At 43.5% G+C, this 17,054-nt stretch overlaps 3 protein-coding genes across 3 annotated transcripts; all 3 read left to right on the top strand.

The window, feature by feature from the left end:
* Positions 1-640: 640 nt before the first annotated feature.
* On the top strand, positions 641-2,796 carry LOC306924668 (tubulin alpha chain-like; the record flags this gene model as incomplete). Its single annotated transcript, XM_079503252.1, has 3 exons — positions 641-869; positions 1,362-1,510; positions 1,601-2,796. The coding sequence occupies 3 exons, from the start codon at positions 641-643 to the stop codon at positions 2,576-2,578; spliced, it is 1,356 nt and encodes a 451-aa protein (XP_079359378.1). The 3' UTR covers positions 2,579-2,796.
* Positions 2,797-9,337: 6,541 nt separating this feature from the next.
* Positions 9,338-11,618, top strand: LOC306925371 (tubulin alpha chain; the record flags this gene model as incomplete). Its single annotated transcript, XM_079504157.1, has 3 exons — positions 9,338-9,566; positions 9,792-9,940; positions 10,032-11,618. The coding sequence occupies 3 exons, from the start codon at positions 9,338-9,340 to the stop codon at positions 11,004-11,006; spliced, it is 1,353 nt and encodes a 450-aa protein (XP_079360283.1). The 3' UTR covers positions 11,007-11,618.
* A 3,037-nt stretch (positions 11,619-14,655) lies between these two features.
* Positions 14,656-17,054, top strand: LOC306925279 (tubulin alpha chain-like; the record flags this gene model as incomplete). The annotated part of the gene is made up of 3 exons (XM_079504011.1): positions 14,656-14,884; positions 15,649-15,797; positions 15,895-17,054. 3 exons carry the CDS (start codon positions 14,656-14,658, stop codon positions 16,867-16,869), a joined length of 1,353 nt encoding a protein of 450 aa, XP_079360137.1. The 3' UTR covers positions 16,870-17,054.

The following is a 17,054-nucleotide window of genomic DNA, read 5'->3' as shown; positions in this document are numbered from 1 at the left end:
ACCCTGTGTTATTTTGTTGACGAGGACTTTGTGACTTCTGATTCTTTTATGTTATAGTCCGGGTGGGAAATTTGGTATATAGTCTTTTTTATTGGCCTAAAATATTGTCTATATACATGTCTATATCCACTCCTTGGGCTAAAAACAGCCATAGCCACTTGCCCAAAATGTGCTGACCTCATCACATTTGTGCTGACCTCATCACATTTGTCATGACGTCTATGGCCGTTTCTAGCCCAAGGAGTGTTTTTTGTGCAAAACTAATGCTTGGAAAGGATTCAGAATCATGAAAACCCCCTAGTTTGACATGTCACATGCTACTTAAAGCATAAGGAAAGTTTGACATTTCTGACAATTTTGCCTGCCATAGCCAGGCTATATAAATGCCCCCATGCTCAATACTGACAGCCAGTCAGCAAGTGGATTCATGAATATATGTATATAGACAATATTTTAGGCCAATAAAAAAGACCATATATATACCAAATTTCCCACTTTAAACAAAAGAAGCCTGTCGGCTGCCGGACTATTAGTCTTTGTAACAGCATTGTAATTGCAAAATGTCCAGCAGCTATATTGCTATATTATGTCGTACAATCAATTCTAATTTATTAGTTTTTGCTCCTTTTCACATCTTCCTATGCAGCGTGAGTGTATCTCTATGCATGTCGGCCAAGCCGGAGTCCAGATGGGCAATGCCTGCTGGGAGCTGTACTGTCTGGAGCATGGCATACAGCCTGACGGACGGATGCCCAGTGACAAGACTGTTGGTGTAGCAGACGACGCCTTCAACACCTTCTTCAGTGAGACTGGAGGAGGACAGCACGTCCCCAGGGCCATCTTTGTCGACCTGGAACCCACTGTCATTGGTCAGTAGCCCTAATGAAAGATGTATGGACCTAAAACCCACTGTCATTGGTCAGTAGCCCTAATGAAAGATGTATGGACCTTAATTCTGAGATGTCATTGTAGCATCACTCTAGCCCTTTCCACACCTAAGCGCAAAATGGTCGACAGCCACGCACTTCTTAAGCTCTGCGCAGCTTAAATTCCGAGTTTTTAGACAGCTGGTGGATGGAAAAGAAGCTCCACCTCCGCGGACTTTTTGTGCGGAGGAGAGCGTTTCCGGGAATCTGGCCGCGGAGGTGGAGCTTCTTTTCCATCCACCAGCTGTCTAAAAACTCAGAATTTAAGCTGCGCGCAGCCGAGAACGTGCACGGCTCTTTCCATAGTGTGGCAGCACCTTATAAATTAACAATTTACCGCTTGCAGGCAGCTACTTAACACCAAAAGTAATGTTAAATTAGACAATTAGTTTTTATTAAATTGTCACCTGTTTCCTTGAAACCTTCCATTTACAGATGAGGTGCGTACAGGAACGTACCGACAGATGTTCCACCCTGAGCAGTTGATCACAGGAAAGGAGGATGCTGCCAATAACTATGCCCGTGGGCACTACACCATCGGCAAGGAGATCATTGACCTGGTTCTGGACAGAACTCGCAAGTTGGTGAGAGCTCTGACTCTGATTATTCTTGGTAACGGCTTGGCTTGTGTATAGTGTCAGTTTTGACTGACACTATCTTTCTTTTCCTTTCAGGCTGACCAGTGCACTGGCCTCCAGGGATTTCTCATCTTCCATAGCTTTGGTGGTGGCACCGGCTCTGGTTTCACTTCCCTGCTGATGGAGAGGCTCTCTGTCGATTATGGAAAGAAGTCTAAACTTGAGTTTGCCGTCTACCCAGCTCCCCAGATATCCACTGCTGTAGTGGAGCCCTACAACTCCATCTTAACCACCCACACCACCCTAGAGCACTCCGACTGTGCCTTCATGGTGGACAATGAGGCCATCTACGACATCTGCCGCAGGAATCTGGACATTGAGAGGCCAAGCTACACCAACCTCAACAGGCTAATTGGCCAGATTGTGTCTTCGATCACTGCCTCTCTACGCTTTGACGGAGCCCTGAATGTAGACCTGACAGAGTTCCAGACCAACTTGGTGCCATACCCTCGTATCCACTTCCCCCTGGCCACCTACGCACCAGTCATTTCTGCCGAGAAGGCCTATCATGAGCAGCTGTCAGTTGCAGACATCACCAATGCCTGCTTTGATCCGGCCAGTCAGTTGGTGAAGTGTGATCCTCGTCATGGTAAATACATGGCCTGTTGTCTGCTCTACCGTGGAGATGTGGTGCCCAAAGATGTCAACTCTGCTATTGCAACAATCAAGACCAAACGCAGCATCCAGTTTGTGGACTGGTGCCCCACTGGCTTCAAGGTTGGCATCAACTACCAGCCTCCCACAGTGGTTCCTGGTGGAGACCTGGCCAAGGTCCAGAGGGCAGTGTGCATGCTGAGCAACACCACAGCCATCGCTGAGGCCTGGGCTCGTCTCGACCACAAGTTTGACCTGATGTATGCCAAGAGGGCCTTCGTCCACTGGTACGTTGGTGAGGGCATGGAGGAGGGAGAGTTCTCCGAGGCCAGAGAGGACATGGCCGCCCTGGAGAAGGATTACGAAGAGGTGGGCACTGACAGTGTCGGAGAGGGAGAGGAGGAGGGCGAAGAGTACTAGAAGTCCACTCTTTGAGATAACCCTCCTGTTCATTTTCCTTTACCATGATGCTTATAACTTAAGTCAAGTTTGTGCTTAATTTGACATTTTAATCTGTCTGTACAGTCCTGGACGTAATGGTGAAATGAATAAACATTTGCATTCAAGCTGTAACTGATATATGTGCAGTTGAGATGTAATAACTGTATGTAAAAGAATCCCAGCAAGTGGCATTAAAGCTTAACTCTTCCAATATATATGACCATGAATCCATTGTTTTTGCATACCTAATCTGAAACTGGTAGGGTTTTTTGAGGGGCGCTAGCCCCTCCTATACACAGGTTTAATGTTTGTCTTTAGTTTTAGTTTGTTTTGTAAACGCCATTGACAATGAAGGACAATTTGTCATAATGTGCCTCATTAAGTCATATTGTCTCTTTATTGTTAATGGCGTTTAATGTTTGTGTTTGCACCGTTTGTTTTACATCACCATTACATCACCTAATCAACATGAGTTAGACTTTAATATATTAGCGCCCTTCACTTCAGTTCACACAGGTGTGATTTTTTACCTTAAGCCTAATGAAATGATTGAAGAGAAGTGCCTTTACCTTGCCTTAGGCTTCTGAATAACAGAAAGCTCAAACTTTGTTCCTACCTTAATTATGTGAGGAATTTTATAGTTTGCAGTACCCATAATAGGAAAATGGTCTGTGAATGGTCTTTATATTTGTATACAAACTTAAATTGTGGCTAATGTATTTGAAAGGGTGACATGAATAAATGAAATAATGTGGTGTAGTAATGTGCTGCTTTTGCCACACCTTTTATATCATAATTAAACATTAAAAGCCACCTGTAGAAAGGTAAAATAAAGACTATTCAGCTCTCAGTGGTGCAGGTGGACCACCACCTGGTGGCCTGGATTAGACTACCTCATCCGTCATCAGTTAGGTCAGATTGCAGAGCAACCTGTCAGTGTTAGATGTGCTCGTCAGCACTCCCCAAGGAACTGTTGACGTTCATTTTTACACAGGGTAGTATAGCTGAGCACATGATTTGCTACTTTATTAACCGTTTGCAGAAAAAAGCATGGCAAAATACAGTTCAATACAAGGTCTGTTAAGAGGATTTAAACCCAAGAAAGCATTATGGCTTGTTTCCATTGGGGTCCTTCATTATTCAATGAATCTGAGGCTCTCTACACTCTCTACACAGCCAGAGGAGGCTGAGGACAGGTCCTTCAACTTGTGCAACAGGCACCTGTTATGGCAGTATGTAGCCAGTGTCCGTGGCACAGTATGTTGGGGGGTTATAGCTGTGGGTATTGAGGAAGGCTATAGTTTTTGAGGGGCGCTAGCCCCTCCTATACACAGGTTTAATGTTTGTCTTTACTTGCGCAAGCAGAGCGCGCAAGTCATAGTTTTCGTCCATGTCGCCGCTTGATGCGTATGCGCTGTGCCAGCGTATGACGTAATGACTACTTGTGCTTGATATGGCAGTGGTGTCAGATTACATACATGTATACATAGGGGCATTACCTTTAATCCTCCCGACACTAAAACATATCGTCATTACGTCACCATCGAAAACCAATTACACCCTTGCATTGGGTCCTTTAATCCACATCTTTATTACGTCATCATAGAAAGCTAGTTATACCAGTTATACCCTGACGTCATATTCTGCTACGATACATACGCATCAAACGGGGCGCAAAGTAACCACAGTAATCAATTTACAAATTACAAATTACATATACATAGACCATACACCTTTCACCTTTCCTTTAATCCACCCGACACTGATCGACATATACGTCACCATCGAAAGCCGATTAATCCACATCTTTATTACGTCATCATTGAGAGCTACAGTAGTTATACCAGTTATACCTGCTGTCATATGCTGCCTGCTACTATACATACGCATCAAACGGGGCGCAGAGTAACCACAGTATACCGCTAATCAACGTACAAATTACATATATGTATACATATACATTTTTTGTTTGTTTGTTTGTTTACTAGGTACGTAGAAAATAGCTAAACCTAATAATTCAATATTTCAAACGTTCTTTCACAGAGAAGCTGAGATTTGACAGTTTGTAGCGGTCGACAGTAGTTGCGCGCTCTGCTTGCACACTAGTAGGCCATTTATGGCCTACTTGTGTGCAACAAGCAAGTAGGCACTCGACAGAGTGCAGTTCTAGTTAGTTCAATGTTTGTTTTGTAAACGCATTGACAATGAAGGGAAAATGTACGTCATAATGTGTCATTTACGTCATATTGTCTCTTTATTGTTAATGGCGTTTAATGTTTGTGTTTGCACCGTTTGTTTTAGATCACCATTACATCACCTATAATTAACATGAGTTAGACTTTAATATATTAGCGCCCCTCACTTCACACGGGTGTTTTTAAAACCCAAATGCCTTGTCTCGTCTCAAAATGTGATTTTGCATCACAGTGTTGTTGTATCCTCTTTTTTTTTCTTTTTCAATTTACTTTTTATTGATTTTGTATCAAACATACATGTAAACGAAACGACTATGACGATTGACAATACATACAACAAAACAAAACAAGACAATATAACGTACAATACACACAAGGGGAGATATCTGCCTCTCTTCTCTATTGATGATCAGAATACATAAGTACCTCAAACATCTGGTGCATCTGCTTCTACAGCCTGGGTTAAACAGATTTAACTGAATTTAAACAAAGTCAGGTGTTATGGTATAGTAATCCATCTAAACCAGTTATCTGTGAAGACTTCAACCTGACCTCTGAAGCTGAATGTAATTCTCTCCATAATAAATATAGTATAGATTCACTAGTACAGACCACACATACAATCGAACATCGTTTGACATAGTTTAGCGTTTATTTAGAAGAGATGAGGAACATGAAAAGGAATGATAGAAATGAGGTGCATGATGACATGCGTGCATATTGATATGCGTAGGATGGCCTTGGACTGTCCGTGGGGACGAGGGGGGAAGGGAGGAGGACGAGGGGTTGGGAATAGGGGAGGAAGGGGGGAGTGAGGACGCAGGGTAGTTTCCGAGGGGCTGGGTGACGGGTGAAAGGGGGGGGGGGGAGGTTCGAGGGGTGAGGAAGACATGGATGATTTGGCGTTACGGGAAGGGGGAGGGGGTGAGGGGGAGGGACGATAGTGAAGACTAAGCCCCTGGGGGAGGTGAAGGAAGAGCCAGCTCGTTGCGAAGCTCTGTGGGGGGGGGAGGTGGTGGACGAAGGCCGGGTTCCAGGGGGGGTAGGATACCCTGGGTGTTTGGCATGGGGTCTGAGTAGCGGGCGTCCTGACTGTGCGAGGACACGCCCCCAATCCGAGACCCCCGTCTGGAACCTGAAACTGGAGAACGAGAGTTAGTAAAGAAGAGGGAGGGAGGGAGGGGTACGAGGTACGGTGCACGAGTGACAAGTGGAACAGGCTGGCATATATACTCTTCCCTTTAATGGAGCGAGGGTGGTGATAGGGCAGAGCGCCAGACGGTTGCCATGGCAGCAGGGCCTCGGTGAGTGGCGAGGGTGGAGCTGGCATCGGTAGTCATGGCAGGTAAGTGGTGGAGTTGATTGTAGCTGTGGGGGAGGAGGTAGCTAGATACCTGAGGCTAGGAATAGAATTAGCATGGCATGGTGGCAAGGGAGGTCACCGATCTTAGCTTGTAGGCATGGCCTTCCTCCTGAACCTACGTTGTACCAACTCCATTTAAATCAATCCATTCATTTTCAAGTTGGTATAACATTTGTAAGACACTTTCTTGTTAAGGCTTTTTTGGATGCCACCAGCAATACCCTCAGTAGATACTGATCCTGCTTTGCAAATTGAAGTCCTTCCAGATCTGCAAGATACATGGTTTTAAAATCAAAAGGAATGTCAACACCAAAAACTGCTTCCATGACACTGTGGACACTTGGAATCACAGAAGGGAAACTCCAGAAAACATGAAAATGGTTTGCCAATGTTTCCCCACAGTCTCCATCAGTCCGACAGATACGTATAATGTCTTTTCTGTGCAAAAGAGTATCCTCCTCTTTTTAATAGTGTCATATTTTTATACTGTATATGTTTTGTTATGCATGCTGTCCTGCAGCACCTTGATCAACCTTGGTTGTTTTTAAATGTGCTCTATAAATAAAATTGACTTGACTTGATAGTTGGAGTTGGAGTTGAACTGGACAATCTGGAGGTTGTTGCGGAGGGGAGGATGAGGAAGAAGCTGAATGCTGTCTTGGAGAACCCATCTTTATTCCATGATGAGCTTGTGACGATAAGGACCACATTCAACCACACTCATCCATCCTCGGCACACCACAAAGTGTCTTGACCAGTCCTCTTTGTGCCAGTAGCCCTCGGGCTCCACAACCGAGTTGATCATATATGAGAACTTAGAACCTGCAATATCTGCTTCACTCCTGCATGGATGCTGGCACATTTTCACATGGACTGGATGTACATTTCAGAAGAATACGTTTTTTATTAAGAACAGGTTATAAATTATTATATAATTGGTACAGTATACATTCTTTTTTTAATGAAAAACAAAAACAAAAGGAAAGAAAATACATTTCAGAACTTTGACAGATATGCTTGTTAAGGATAACTGATGAGAAACTACTTATATCCATTCATAGACTGTTTTAGATTTACTGTATTCATCCAGGATTCCAGGTTAGATGTCTGTAGTGTTGACAGATATTATATATATATATATATATATATATATATATATATATATATATATATATATATATATATATTCATTTCTCACTGCAGTTGCTGCAATGACACCAAGCGAAATTTCCCCTGGGGATATGTGGATCAAATCAATAAAGCTAATTATCTCACAAAAGGTTGTTCAAATTGAAAGGAATAATAGGCCTAAAGTTATTAGCACCTTACGAGGACAGGCACAGGTTCAGCAACAAAAGGATAAAGATAAATAAAAACAAAAATACATACAAATTAAGTACATTTTACATCTCATTGACTCATTCTAAACCTAAATTCAAAGCATGGACGTCCCCGTGAATGTACTAACTAACTACGCTGTGGTATTACACTCTTATTGCACACTGCTGCCATCTGCTGTTTTGCAGTGTCACAAAGAACTCCCACGTCATCATGCAGACAAATTAAGCCGAATTTATACTGCATCGTACGAAGGTGTCGACAGTCGCGTGCCCAGACCTACAAGCTCACAACTATGCTCACAACGCGTCGCTGATACGACGCCATGTGAGCTTGTAGGTCTGCTACTCGTGAGGCGCGCGACACCGCCCTGCGATTAAGTATAAATCGGGCTTTAGAATTACGTATCAACCAATGGCTGATGAGTACATGTGACCTCGCCAACCAATCAGTGTTCCAGTGTGAAGAGAGTCTCTCGAACTCCATCCTGGAGGAAGTCATTTCACTGAAGTGACTCAACATAATCGGGTGCATTTCAGTACTTAATCGAAATAACCGAACAGACAAAATGGTGAGTAAAATCACAATCTTTATTTCTCTGTCTGTCTACATCGAAATGTTTTGTTTTGGAACGATCTTTTGTAAACCAAAAAGCCTTAAAATGTCACAAATTGCCGAGGTTTTGTTTTCTTCTTCTCCATCATCTCCCCGCCCACCATCCCATCCCTGTGTTAAATGTTACACAAGTGACGTTTTAACAGTTTATGGAGATATTACGTTTTGCTAGGTCTGTATGTTAAATACAATGCTATTATAGCGGATGAAATAATTATCAAAAAGTTTGGTTTGGTTTTTTGGAGGAAAAGGTATCTTGAGAATATGGAACAATTGTTGTAAATGTCTTTCCCGCCTTCCGATCTGCTATGATGTGCCGCCAGTTTAATTTATCATACTCCATTGTACCACGGTACAGTGGAGTGTAAATTGGGAGTATAAACTTGTCCTGAAGGCCAAGTAGGCTCTACAAAAGATCCTTGATATTTTAGACAAAAGAGCCCATTCCCCGAATGATTCCCCGCCCCTAGTACGAAATGGTACACACTTCCGGTCTCATTTGGGCGCGGTCACCACCCCACGTGAGCGTCATGCGTACAGGATTGCATGGTCCGTCCGCGGTGTTTCTAGATCTCGCGAGAATGTGCTGCTGACTCACGCCCGACCTACTTTTGCAAACTGTGACATGTATCCTTATTCCATTTGCGATGCCCCCCCTAGGGGTATAAAAGTGAAATCCCTTTTGTCCTGCCGCTCCTCAGTATGCCATTCAAATTTGGGGTTGATGATTTGAGGCCTTTTCTTTTTGTTAAATAGGATTCCTCCCCAAAAAAATGGAAGCCGTTATTGCCAGTCAGTATGCAAAATACATACATAATACAGTTCATGTGATGACTGGCACATTTTCTTGTGTACTACTGGGATGTACATGAGAAAATGTACAGAGTTGAGCAGGACTCATTAATCCGGGGAGAGAACAAAACATATGAGGGCGTGGTTATGGCTGCCTACCACCACAAAGGACTGACCCAAGTCCCTCAGTCTTGTGCCAAGGAGGGACAATGAGTGTGGCTGAAGGTGCTCTTCATCTGCTACTAAAATGGCTTAGCAGCCTCGTTCTGGAAGTGTTTGACCTAGACTGTATAAGAAAGAGGACTTTTGAGGATGCTTCTCTTCTATAACAGCATTGTTTTTTGCTAATACTTTATTACTTTTCCTAAAGCCTTTTTCCTAATACTTTGTCACACAATTCAGAATCAGTAATTTTTGTTTCATTTAACTCTTCCTATGCAGCGTGAGTGTATTTCTATGCATGTCGGCCAAGCCGGAGTCCAGATGGGCAATGCCTGCTGGGAGCTGTACTGTCTGGAGCACGGCATACAGCCTGACGGTCAGATGCCCAGTGACAAGACTGTTGGTGGAGGAGACGACTCCTTCAACACCTTCTTCAGCGAGACTGGAGGAGGAAAGCACGTCCCCAGGGCCATCTTTGTCGACCTGGAACCCACTGTCATTGGTCAGTAGCCCTAATGAAAATTAACCATTTATCGAAATAATAAATGATCATTAATATCTTGCAGCTACTACCTGAGCCCACAATTCCCAGATGTGAACCTTTTGAATTACTTCTAGTAAGATGTCGTTTAAAAAATATATTATTATTGTTTGGGACAAAATTAAATGACCCAAGGAATGGAAACAACTTTAAACTAAACTGTTTCCTTGAAACCTTCATTCACAGATGAGGTACGTACTGGAACATACCGCCAGCTGTTCCACCCTGAGCAGATGATCACTGGAAAGGAGGATGCAGCCAACAATTATGCCCGCGGACACTACACAATTGGCAAGGAGATCATTGACCTGGTCCTGGACAGAACTCGCAAGCTGGTGAGCGCCCTGATGATGTGGTTGTTCTTGGCTAACTGTGTACCTTGTGTATGTTTAACTCACTTAAGACAATTGTGTGTTTTTCTTTCAGGCTGACCAGTGCACTGGCCTCCAGGGATTTCTCATCTTTCATAGCTTTGGTGGTGGTACCGGCTCTGGTTTCACTTCCCTGCTGATGGAGAGGCTCTCTGTCGATTATGGAAAGAAGTCCAAACTTGAGTTTGCCGTCTACCCAGCTCCCCAGGTGTCCACTGCTGTAGTGGAGCCCTACAACTCCATCTTAACCACCCACACCACCCTAGAGCACTCCGACTGTGCCTTCATGGTGGACAATGAGGCCATCTATGACATCTGCCGCAGGAATCTGGACATTGAGAGGCCAAGCTACACCAACCTCAACAGGCTAATTGGCCAGATTGTGTCTTCCATCACTGCCTCCCTGCGCTTTGACGGAGCCCTGAACGTAGACCTCACAGAGTTCCAGACCAACTTGGTGCCGTACCCTCGTATCCACTTCCCCCTGGCCACCTACGCACCAGTAATTTCTGCAGAGAAGGCCTATCATGAGCAGATATCGGTTGCTGACATCACCAATGCCTGCTTTGAGCCGGCCAATCAGTTGGTGAAGTGTGATCCTCGTCATGGTAAATACATGGCCTGCTGTCTGTTGTACCGTGGAGATGTGGTGCCCAAAGACGTCAACTCTGCTATCGCAACAATCAAGACCAAACGCAGCATCCAGTTTGTGGACTGGTGCCCCACTGGCTTCAAGGTTGGCATCAACTACCAGCCTCCCACAGTGGTTCCTGGTGGAGACCTGGCCAAGGTCCAGAGGGCAGTGTGCATGCTGAGCAACACCACAGCCATCGCTGAGGCCTGGGCTCGTCTCGACCACAAGTTCGACCTGATGTATGCCAAGAGGGCTTTCGTCCACTGGTACGTTGGTGAGGGCATGGAGGAGGGAGAGTTCTCTGAGGCCAGAGAGGACATGGCCGCCCTGGAGAAGGATTACGAAGAGGTGGGCACTGACAGTGTTGGAGAAGAGGATGAAGGAGAAGAGTACTAAAAGGCCATGCTTGATACATTATTTCCAGTTTGCTGTTTGCATTAACATGACATCAAATTACTTACTGCTATGTTTTTCATGTTCGGTGGATATTTATAATAATTCTGAATACTTGAAGGAAATTTGGTCAGTGGCACTGAGGGCCAAAATGTTACTTTGATTGTCTGTTAACTGTTAAGACATGAGAGCCTGTGTTAGTCAGACACTTAAAAGCGAAATGCCACAGCAACTGAAATGTTCACATTCCAAAATATTGTCTGTTTGAGTTTTCTTATTATTTATCCTTAGTTACTTTTTGAAGTTTTATTCAGCCAGGGAGGCTTGCAAATACATGCAAGCTCTTTGTCAGAAAAATGTTGCACTTGCACACAGGAGTTGCTCAGTACATTCTTGGCTGTTGGACAGTTCCAGTGAATTGAAATTATTTACAATACCAAATAATTCAAGCTACTTTAAAGGTCTGCAGTTCATACAAAGTTTACTTTATAATGATGGTCTGAATTGTAATTCATTTTGACAAAAGAAAGATGAGCAATATTTCCTTATTTCAAATTGAAAAATAAAACTCAATGTACTAACAGGTGGAAACAATAAAGTTGTATCAAGCTTCAATGTGTAGTACTGTGCACTATTTTGCCACAAAAGATCAAACCTTACATAATGCAACAGTATATGTTCAATTCAAAAACTTGTTGAATGCAATGTCTGGAAAATGAAAATCATACCGTGTGTGTGTGTGTTTATTTACTATATAATGAAAATCTCCTTAAATTATGTCTACTTCAATACTGATTTTAGGCGACAGAAGAGGCACTGGTACAGACTGTTGGGAGCCATGTTTCTCCTCTGGAGTCTGAACTGATGGCTGGTTGTAAATGTACAGTCAGCAAGTTATCTATATATATATATATAGGTCTACTGTATCAACAAATATTCAAGTGAGGAATAAGGTGCTCATAGTCATTCAACATTTGTTTTTACACGCTGAATGAGAGCCACGTTAATCAAAAGTCAGTAACTGTGCAGCCAGGCCTTAAAGTTCTCATAAGTGGTTCCAACTTTGTTGTGGAGCCTGATCAGGTGAATGTCACATGAGCTGTCATGTTGCTCTGTAGTGTGCTGAGGACGGATTAACATGTTACTCATCTAGCTCAGAGGGAATGGGAGGGGTTCTCCAAAATAGTCTCCAGCTTTGCTCTCTCATCCCCTCTGCAACCACCTCCAGATTATTCAATTCAACTCCATCAACAGAGCTAGAATTCCTTGCATGCTTGATAAATTGGTTGGCATCCCTTGTGTTGGATGTTATCGTTACCCACGACATACCACGGCAAAGAATAGGACACTTAACTATTACAGACTAGTAGACTGCAGCAGACTGTCACACAAGTTGAATACCTGAGTATCTGGGAAGAACGGTTTTCTCTGTCCCTTTCCTGTGTACAGGCCCTCTGTGTTTTCAGTCAAGTTTATTGTTCATGAGTATTCCCAAGACTGAACTATTACTTTATTTGAGATGGACAGTATACATTAATGAACATGGCAGGCAGCCTACAGTTGGGGAATACAGTATAAATACATATTAGGAGTTAGCCAGAATACTGTAACAAAACAATAAGAACACAAAGTAAGACAAAATACAAGGTAAATTGTTTATTTCTTGCCATCTACTATGCAAGGTTGCCAAATTAGATAGTAATAAAGTTATTACAAAATAATAAGAAAAACAACAACAGTTTAAAATGATGATACTGCGGTAGTACCGCAGCATCTAGCTCTGGTCCATAGCTCTAAATGCTATGGACCAGAGCTACGCAGCATCATAATTTTAAACTGTTGTTTTTCTGTTGTACCGCAGCGGTACATACATTATTCTAAACGTAAAGCATTGGATTATCCCCAATTCCCCGTCTCGGTGTCAACTGGTTACAACGTTTTATAAATTAAATTAAATAGCCATAGAGTAGATGGCTCTGGCCGAGCGCAGATGCTATTTTCTACGCGCGGCACTGTTGTGCGACGAAGTATGAATCGGGCTTTGTGCACACTGCTGCCACCATAGAGTATGGCTGCCACCTATTGTTTTGGAGTGTAATACATAATTCCCGACATCATGGAACTACGCAGTTAGAATTCCGTACCAACCAATGGCTGATGAGTACACGTGATCACCGCAGCCAATCGGTGCTCCAGGGTGAAGAGAGACTTTTGAAATCAAACTGTAACGTCTGTACTGGAGCAAGTCAAGTCATACCGCTGAAGTTACTCAACATAACTGGGTGCGTTTCAGCATATTGGTGTAATAACCTAACAGACCAAAATGGTGAGTAAAATCGCAGTCTTTCTTTCTCAGCTGTCTTTTAGGGCTTAAAAATAAATGTATCGTTTTGGGATTGTGATCTATTATAAACTAAAATGCTTTTTGTCACAAACTGACTACGATCTGACACTTTGAAGACGTACGTTATGCTGCTGTTAATTAATTAATTAATTAATCTGTTCATATGAAATACGATGTTATAGAAGACCTGACAAGTTGTGTGTTTTGTGGTCGAATTTAATGTATCAGGTATGGGACGATTGTGTTTAAGAACTAATTGTTTTAAATGCTAAAGTTAATTACCCCCCCCGCCCAAAAAAAAAAACGGTTATGTTTCCCATTCCCGCCTTATGAGCTGTCATAGCCTATATTGCTTATCATCCTCGAGCGCGAGAATGTCCTACGTCGACACCCTCGTGATGCTCAATACTAGACCAGTTCTTGTCTGAAATGACGAGACAAAATGGTTTGAGTTGAGGTCCCGCTTCTTATGCCGGCCTAACGGTGGCCTATCTGCCTATGTTGTTTTGTGGCCTAACGGTGGCCATGGCAGCAGTACCGAGTTTTACCTTTTTTTTCCGGACATCATACACACAAAAGAGGCCACTCAAACCCCCCATCCCCCACCAATGTACGGTAGTCCTCTGCTTTCAGAACTTTGCAAGAACATTTAAAGCTATAGTTAACTAGAAACAAGCGTTTAAATCGTCTCTTCTCCTTCGTCGCAAATACCATACATTAATTATTTATCACTCTTCTTCGTTGTATTTTAAATACCACCCGGAAGTCTCCACACAAAACTAAAAGGGCGATTTAAACGCTCGTTTCAACCAATAGAGTATATAAAGGTTTCAACCCGTCGCTTAAATGTTATTTTCCGATAAAATTGCCAACACGTGAGAGCAGAGAGGACTACCTTTCATTTTGGGTTACGAGATGCGGTAAAGGGTAAAAATAGGTACAGGAGCCAGGCTGGATCAGGAAGTGTATGCACCCCCCCCCCCCGACCTAGATACCGGTACTGCATGAGCATTTATGACTCGTTTTACTTTAGTCTGGTTCTGATATAACGGCATCGTAATGATCGTATGTACTGAACTTCATAGCTCTAGTTCGCTATGTGACCTTTTCTGCCATTCTCCCGGGCACAGGACCCGCAGCGTCTCGACTGTAGTAAAAAAAAAAAAAAAAGTACACTCCTCCTACATTCGTGTGTGTGTGTGTGTGTGTGAACTCAAGTATGCTAATGTCAATGTCATGGAGCTCCAGCCTCCATTCCACTAGTGTGTTAGTACCTCTTTCTAGTCTTAATTTGGTTAATTTCTTCCTATGCAGCGTGAGTGTATTTCTATACATGTGGGCCAATGCGGAGTCCAGATGGGCAATGCCTGCTGGGAGCTGTACTGTCTGGAGCATGGCATACAGCCTGACGGTCAGATGCCCAGTGACAAAACTAGGGGTGGTGGAGATGACTCCTTCAACACCTTCTTCAGCGAGACTGGAGGAGGAAAGCACGTCCCCAGAGCCATCTTTGTTGACCTGGAACCCACCGTCATTGGTCAGTATCCTAAATGGACCATCATTATCAATCCCTTGCTACTCAATCCCCAAAATCCTAGAGGTTAACATTCATAAATGCCTCTAGTATGGTTTAATTTTGTGGGCTGCTAGCCCCTCCTATATCCAGCTTTTAGTGTATGTTCACACACTTTGTCCTACACAAACATTTCCATTGACGATGGAGAATTTTACATCATAGTGTCTGAGAAAATCGGCATAGTCTATTTTTGTCCTACACAAACATTAAATTCCCATTGACAATGAATGGAGAATTTTACGCCATAGTGTCTAAGCAAAATAGCATAGCATGTACGATTATAAGAGCGCCCCTCACTTCACACGGGTGTGAGTTGTTTTTTGAGGGGCGCTAGCCCCTCCTATATACAGGTTTAATGTTTGTTTTTAGTTCTGTTTGTTTTAAAATGCCATTGACAATAAAGAGGTTTAATGGGTTTTTAAAAAAAAAATGCCATAGACAATGAAGGGAAAATTTACATCTTGTCCCTAACAAACATTAAATGCCATTAACAATAAAGAGAATTTAATGTTCGTTTTGACACCGTTTGTTTTACATCATCATTACATCACCTTATCATAGCAACATGAGTTAGACTTTAATATATTAGCGCCCCTCACTTCACACGGGTGTAATTTAAAAAAATATTATTGACAGTATTGTTGTTGGGGCCAAAATGATATAAGGAATAGCAAACAACTATAAACTATTTCCTTACTTTTTAAATCATCCATTCACGATCACAGATGAGGTGCGTACAGGAACGTACCGCCAGCTGTTCCATCCTGAGCAGATGATCACAGGAAAGGAGGATGCTGCGAATAACTATGCCCGTGGGCACTACACCATCGGCAAGGAGGTCATTGACCTGGTTCTGGACAGAACTCGAAAGCTGGTGAGAGCTCTGATCAGGTTTTATTAACTGAACTGCTTAGCTTGTGTAGCTAACTTAAGCGTTAACTGACTAAAGACACTTATATTTTTTCTTTCAGGCTGACCAGTGCACTGGCCTCCAAGGGTTTCTCATCTTCCATAGCTTTGGTGGTGGCACCGGCTCTGGCTTCACTTCCTTGTTGATGGAGAGGCTCTCTGTCGATTATGGAAAGAAGTCCAAACTTGAGTTTGCCGTCTACCCAGCTCCCCAGGTGTCCACTGCTGTAGTGGAGCCCTACAACTCCATCTTAACCACCCACACCACCCTGGAGCACTCCGACTGTGCCTTCATGGTGGACAATGAGGCCATTTACGACATCTGCCGCAGGAATCTGGACATTGATAGGCCAAGCTACACCAACCTCAACAGGCTAATTGGCCAGATTGTGTCTTCAATCACCGCCTCTCTGCGCTTTGACGGAGCCCTGAATGTAGACCTGACAGAGTTCCAGACCAACTTGGTGCCATACCCTCGTATCCACTTCCCCCTGGCCACCTACGCACCAGTAATTTCCGCCGAAAAGGCCTATCATGAGCAGCTGTCAGTTGCAGACATCACCAATGCCTGCTTTGAGCCGGCCAATCAATTGGTGAAGTGTGATCCTCGTCATGGTAAATACATGGCCTGTTGTCTGCTCTACCGTGGAGATGTGGTGCCCAAAGATGTCAACTCTGCTATCGCAACAATCAAGACCAAACGTAGCATCCAGTTTGTGGACTGGTGCCCCACTGGCTTCAAGGTTGGCATCAACTACCAGCCTCCCACAGTGGTTCCTGGTGGAGACCTGGCCAAGGTCCAGAGGGCAGTGTGCATGCTGAGCAACACCACAGCCATCGCTGAGGCCTGGGCTCGTCTCGACCACAAGTTCGACCTGATGTATGCCAAGAGGGCTTTCGTCCACTGGTACGTTGGTGAGGGCATGGAGGAGGGAGAGTTCTCCGAGGCCAGAGAGGATATGGCCGCCCTGGAGAAAGATTACGAAGAGGTGGGCACTGACAGTGTTAACGAGGAGGATGAAGGAGAAGAGTACTAGAATGCTACTCTGTGGTCTGTGCTGGGATTTCTTTTGTTCATTTTTCCTAATCTGTTCTTGTTTGTTCTGTTATATATATGTTTGTTATTCATCTGAAAGTTGAGAGAGGTTTATGCGTTTTCTCCTTTTCTCTGCACATTCCTATCCACTTATTGATTGAAAATAAACAGGCTGAAATGAAAAAA

This window comes from Electrona antarctica (genome assembly GCF_951216825.1).
Source record: "Electrona antarctica genome assembly, chromosome: 6".
In the NCBI taxonomy this organism is placed as follows: domain Eukaryota; kingdom Metazoa; phylum Chordata; class Actinopteri; order Myctophiformes; family Myctophidae; genus Electrona; species Electrona antarctica.
The sequence above is the reverse complement of the archived record's forward strand: the minus strand, read 5'-3'. Positions and strand labels throughout refer to the sequence as shown.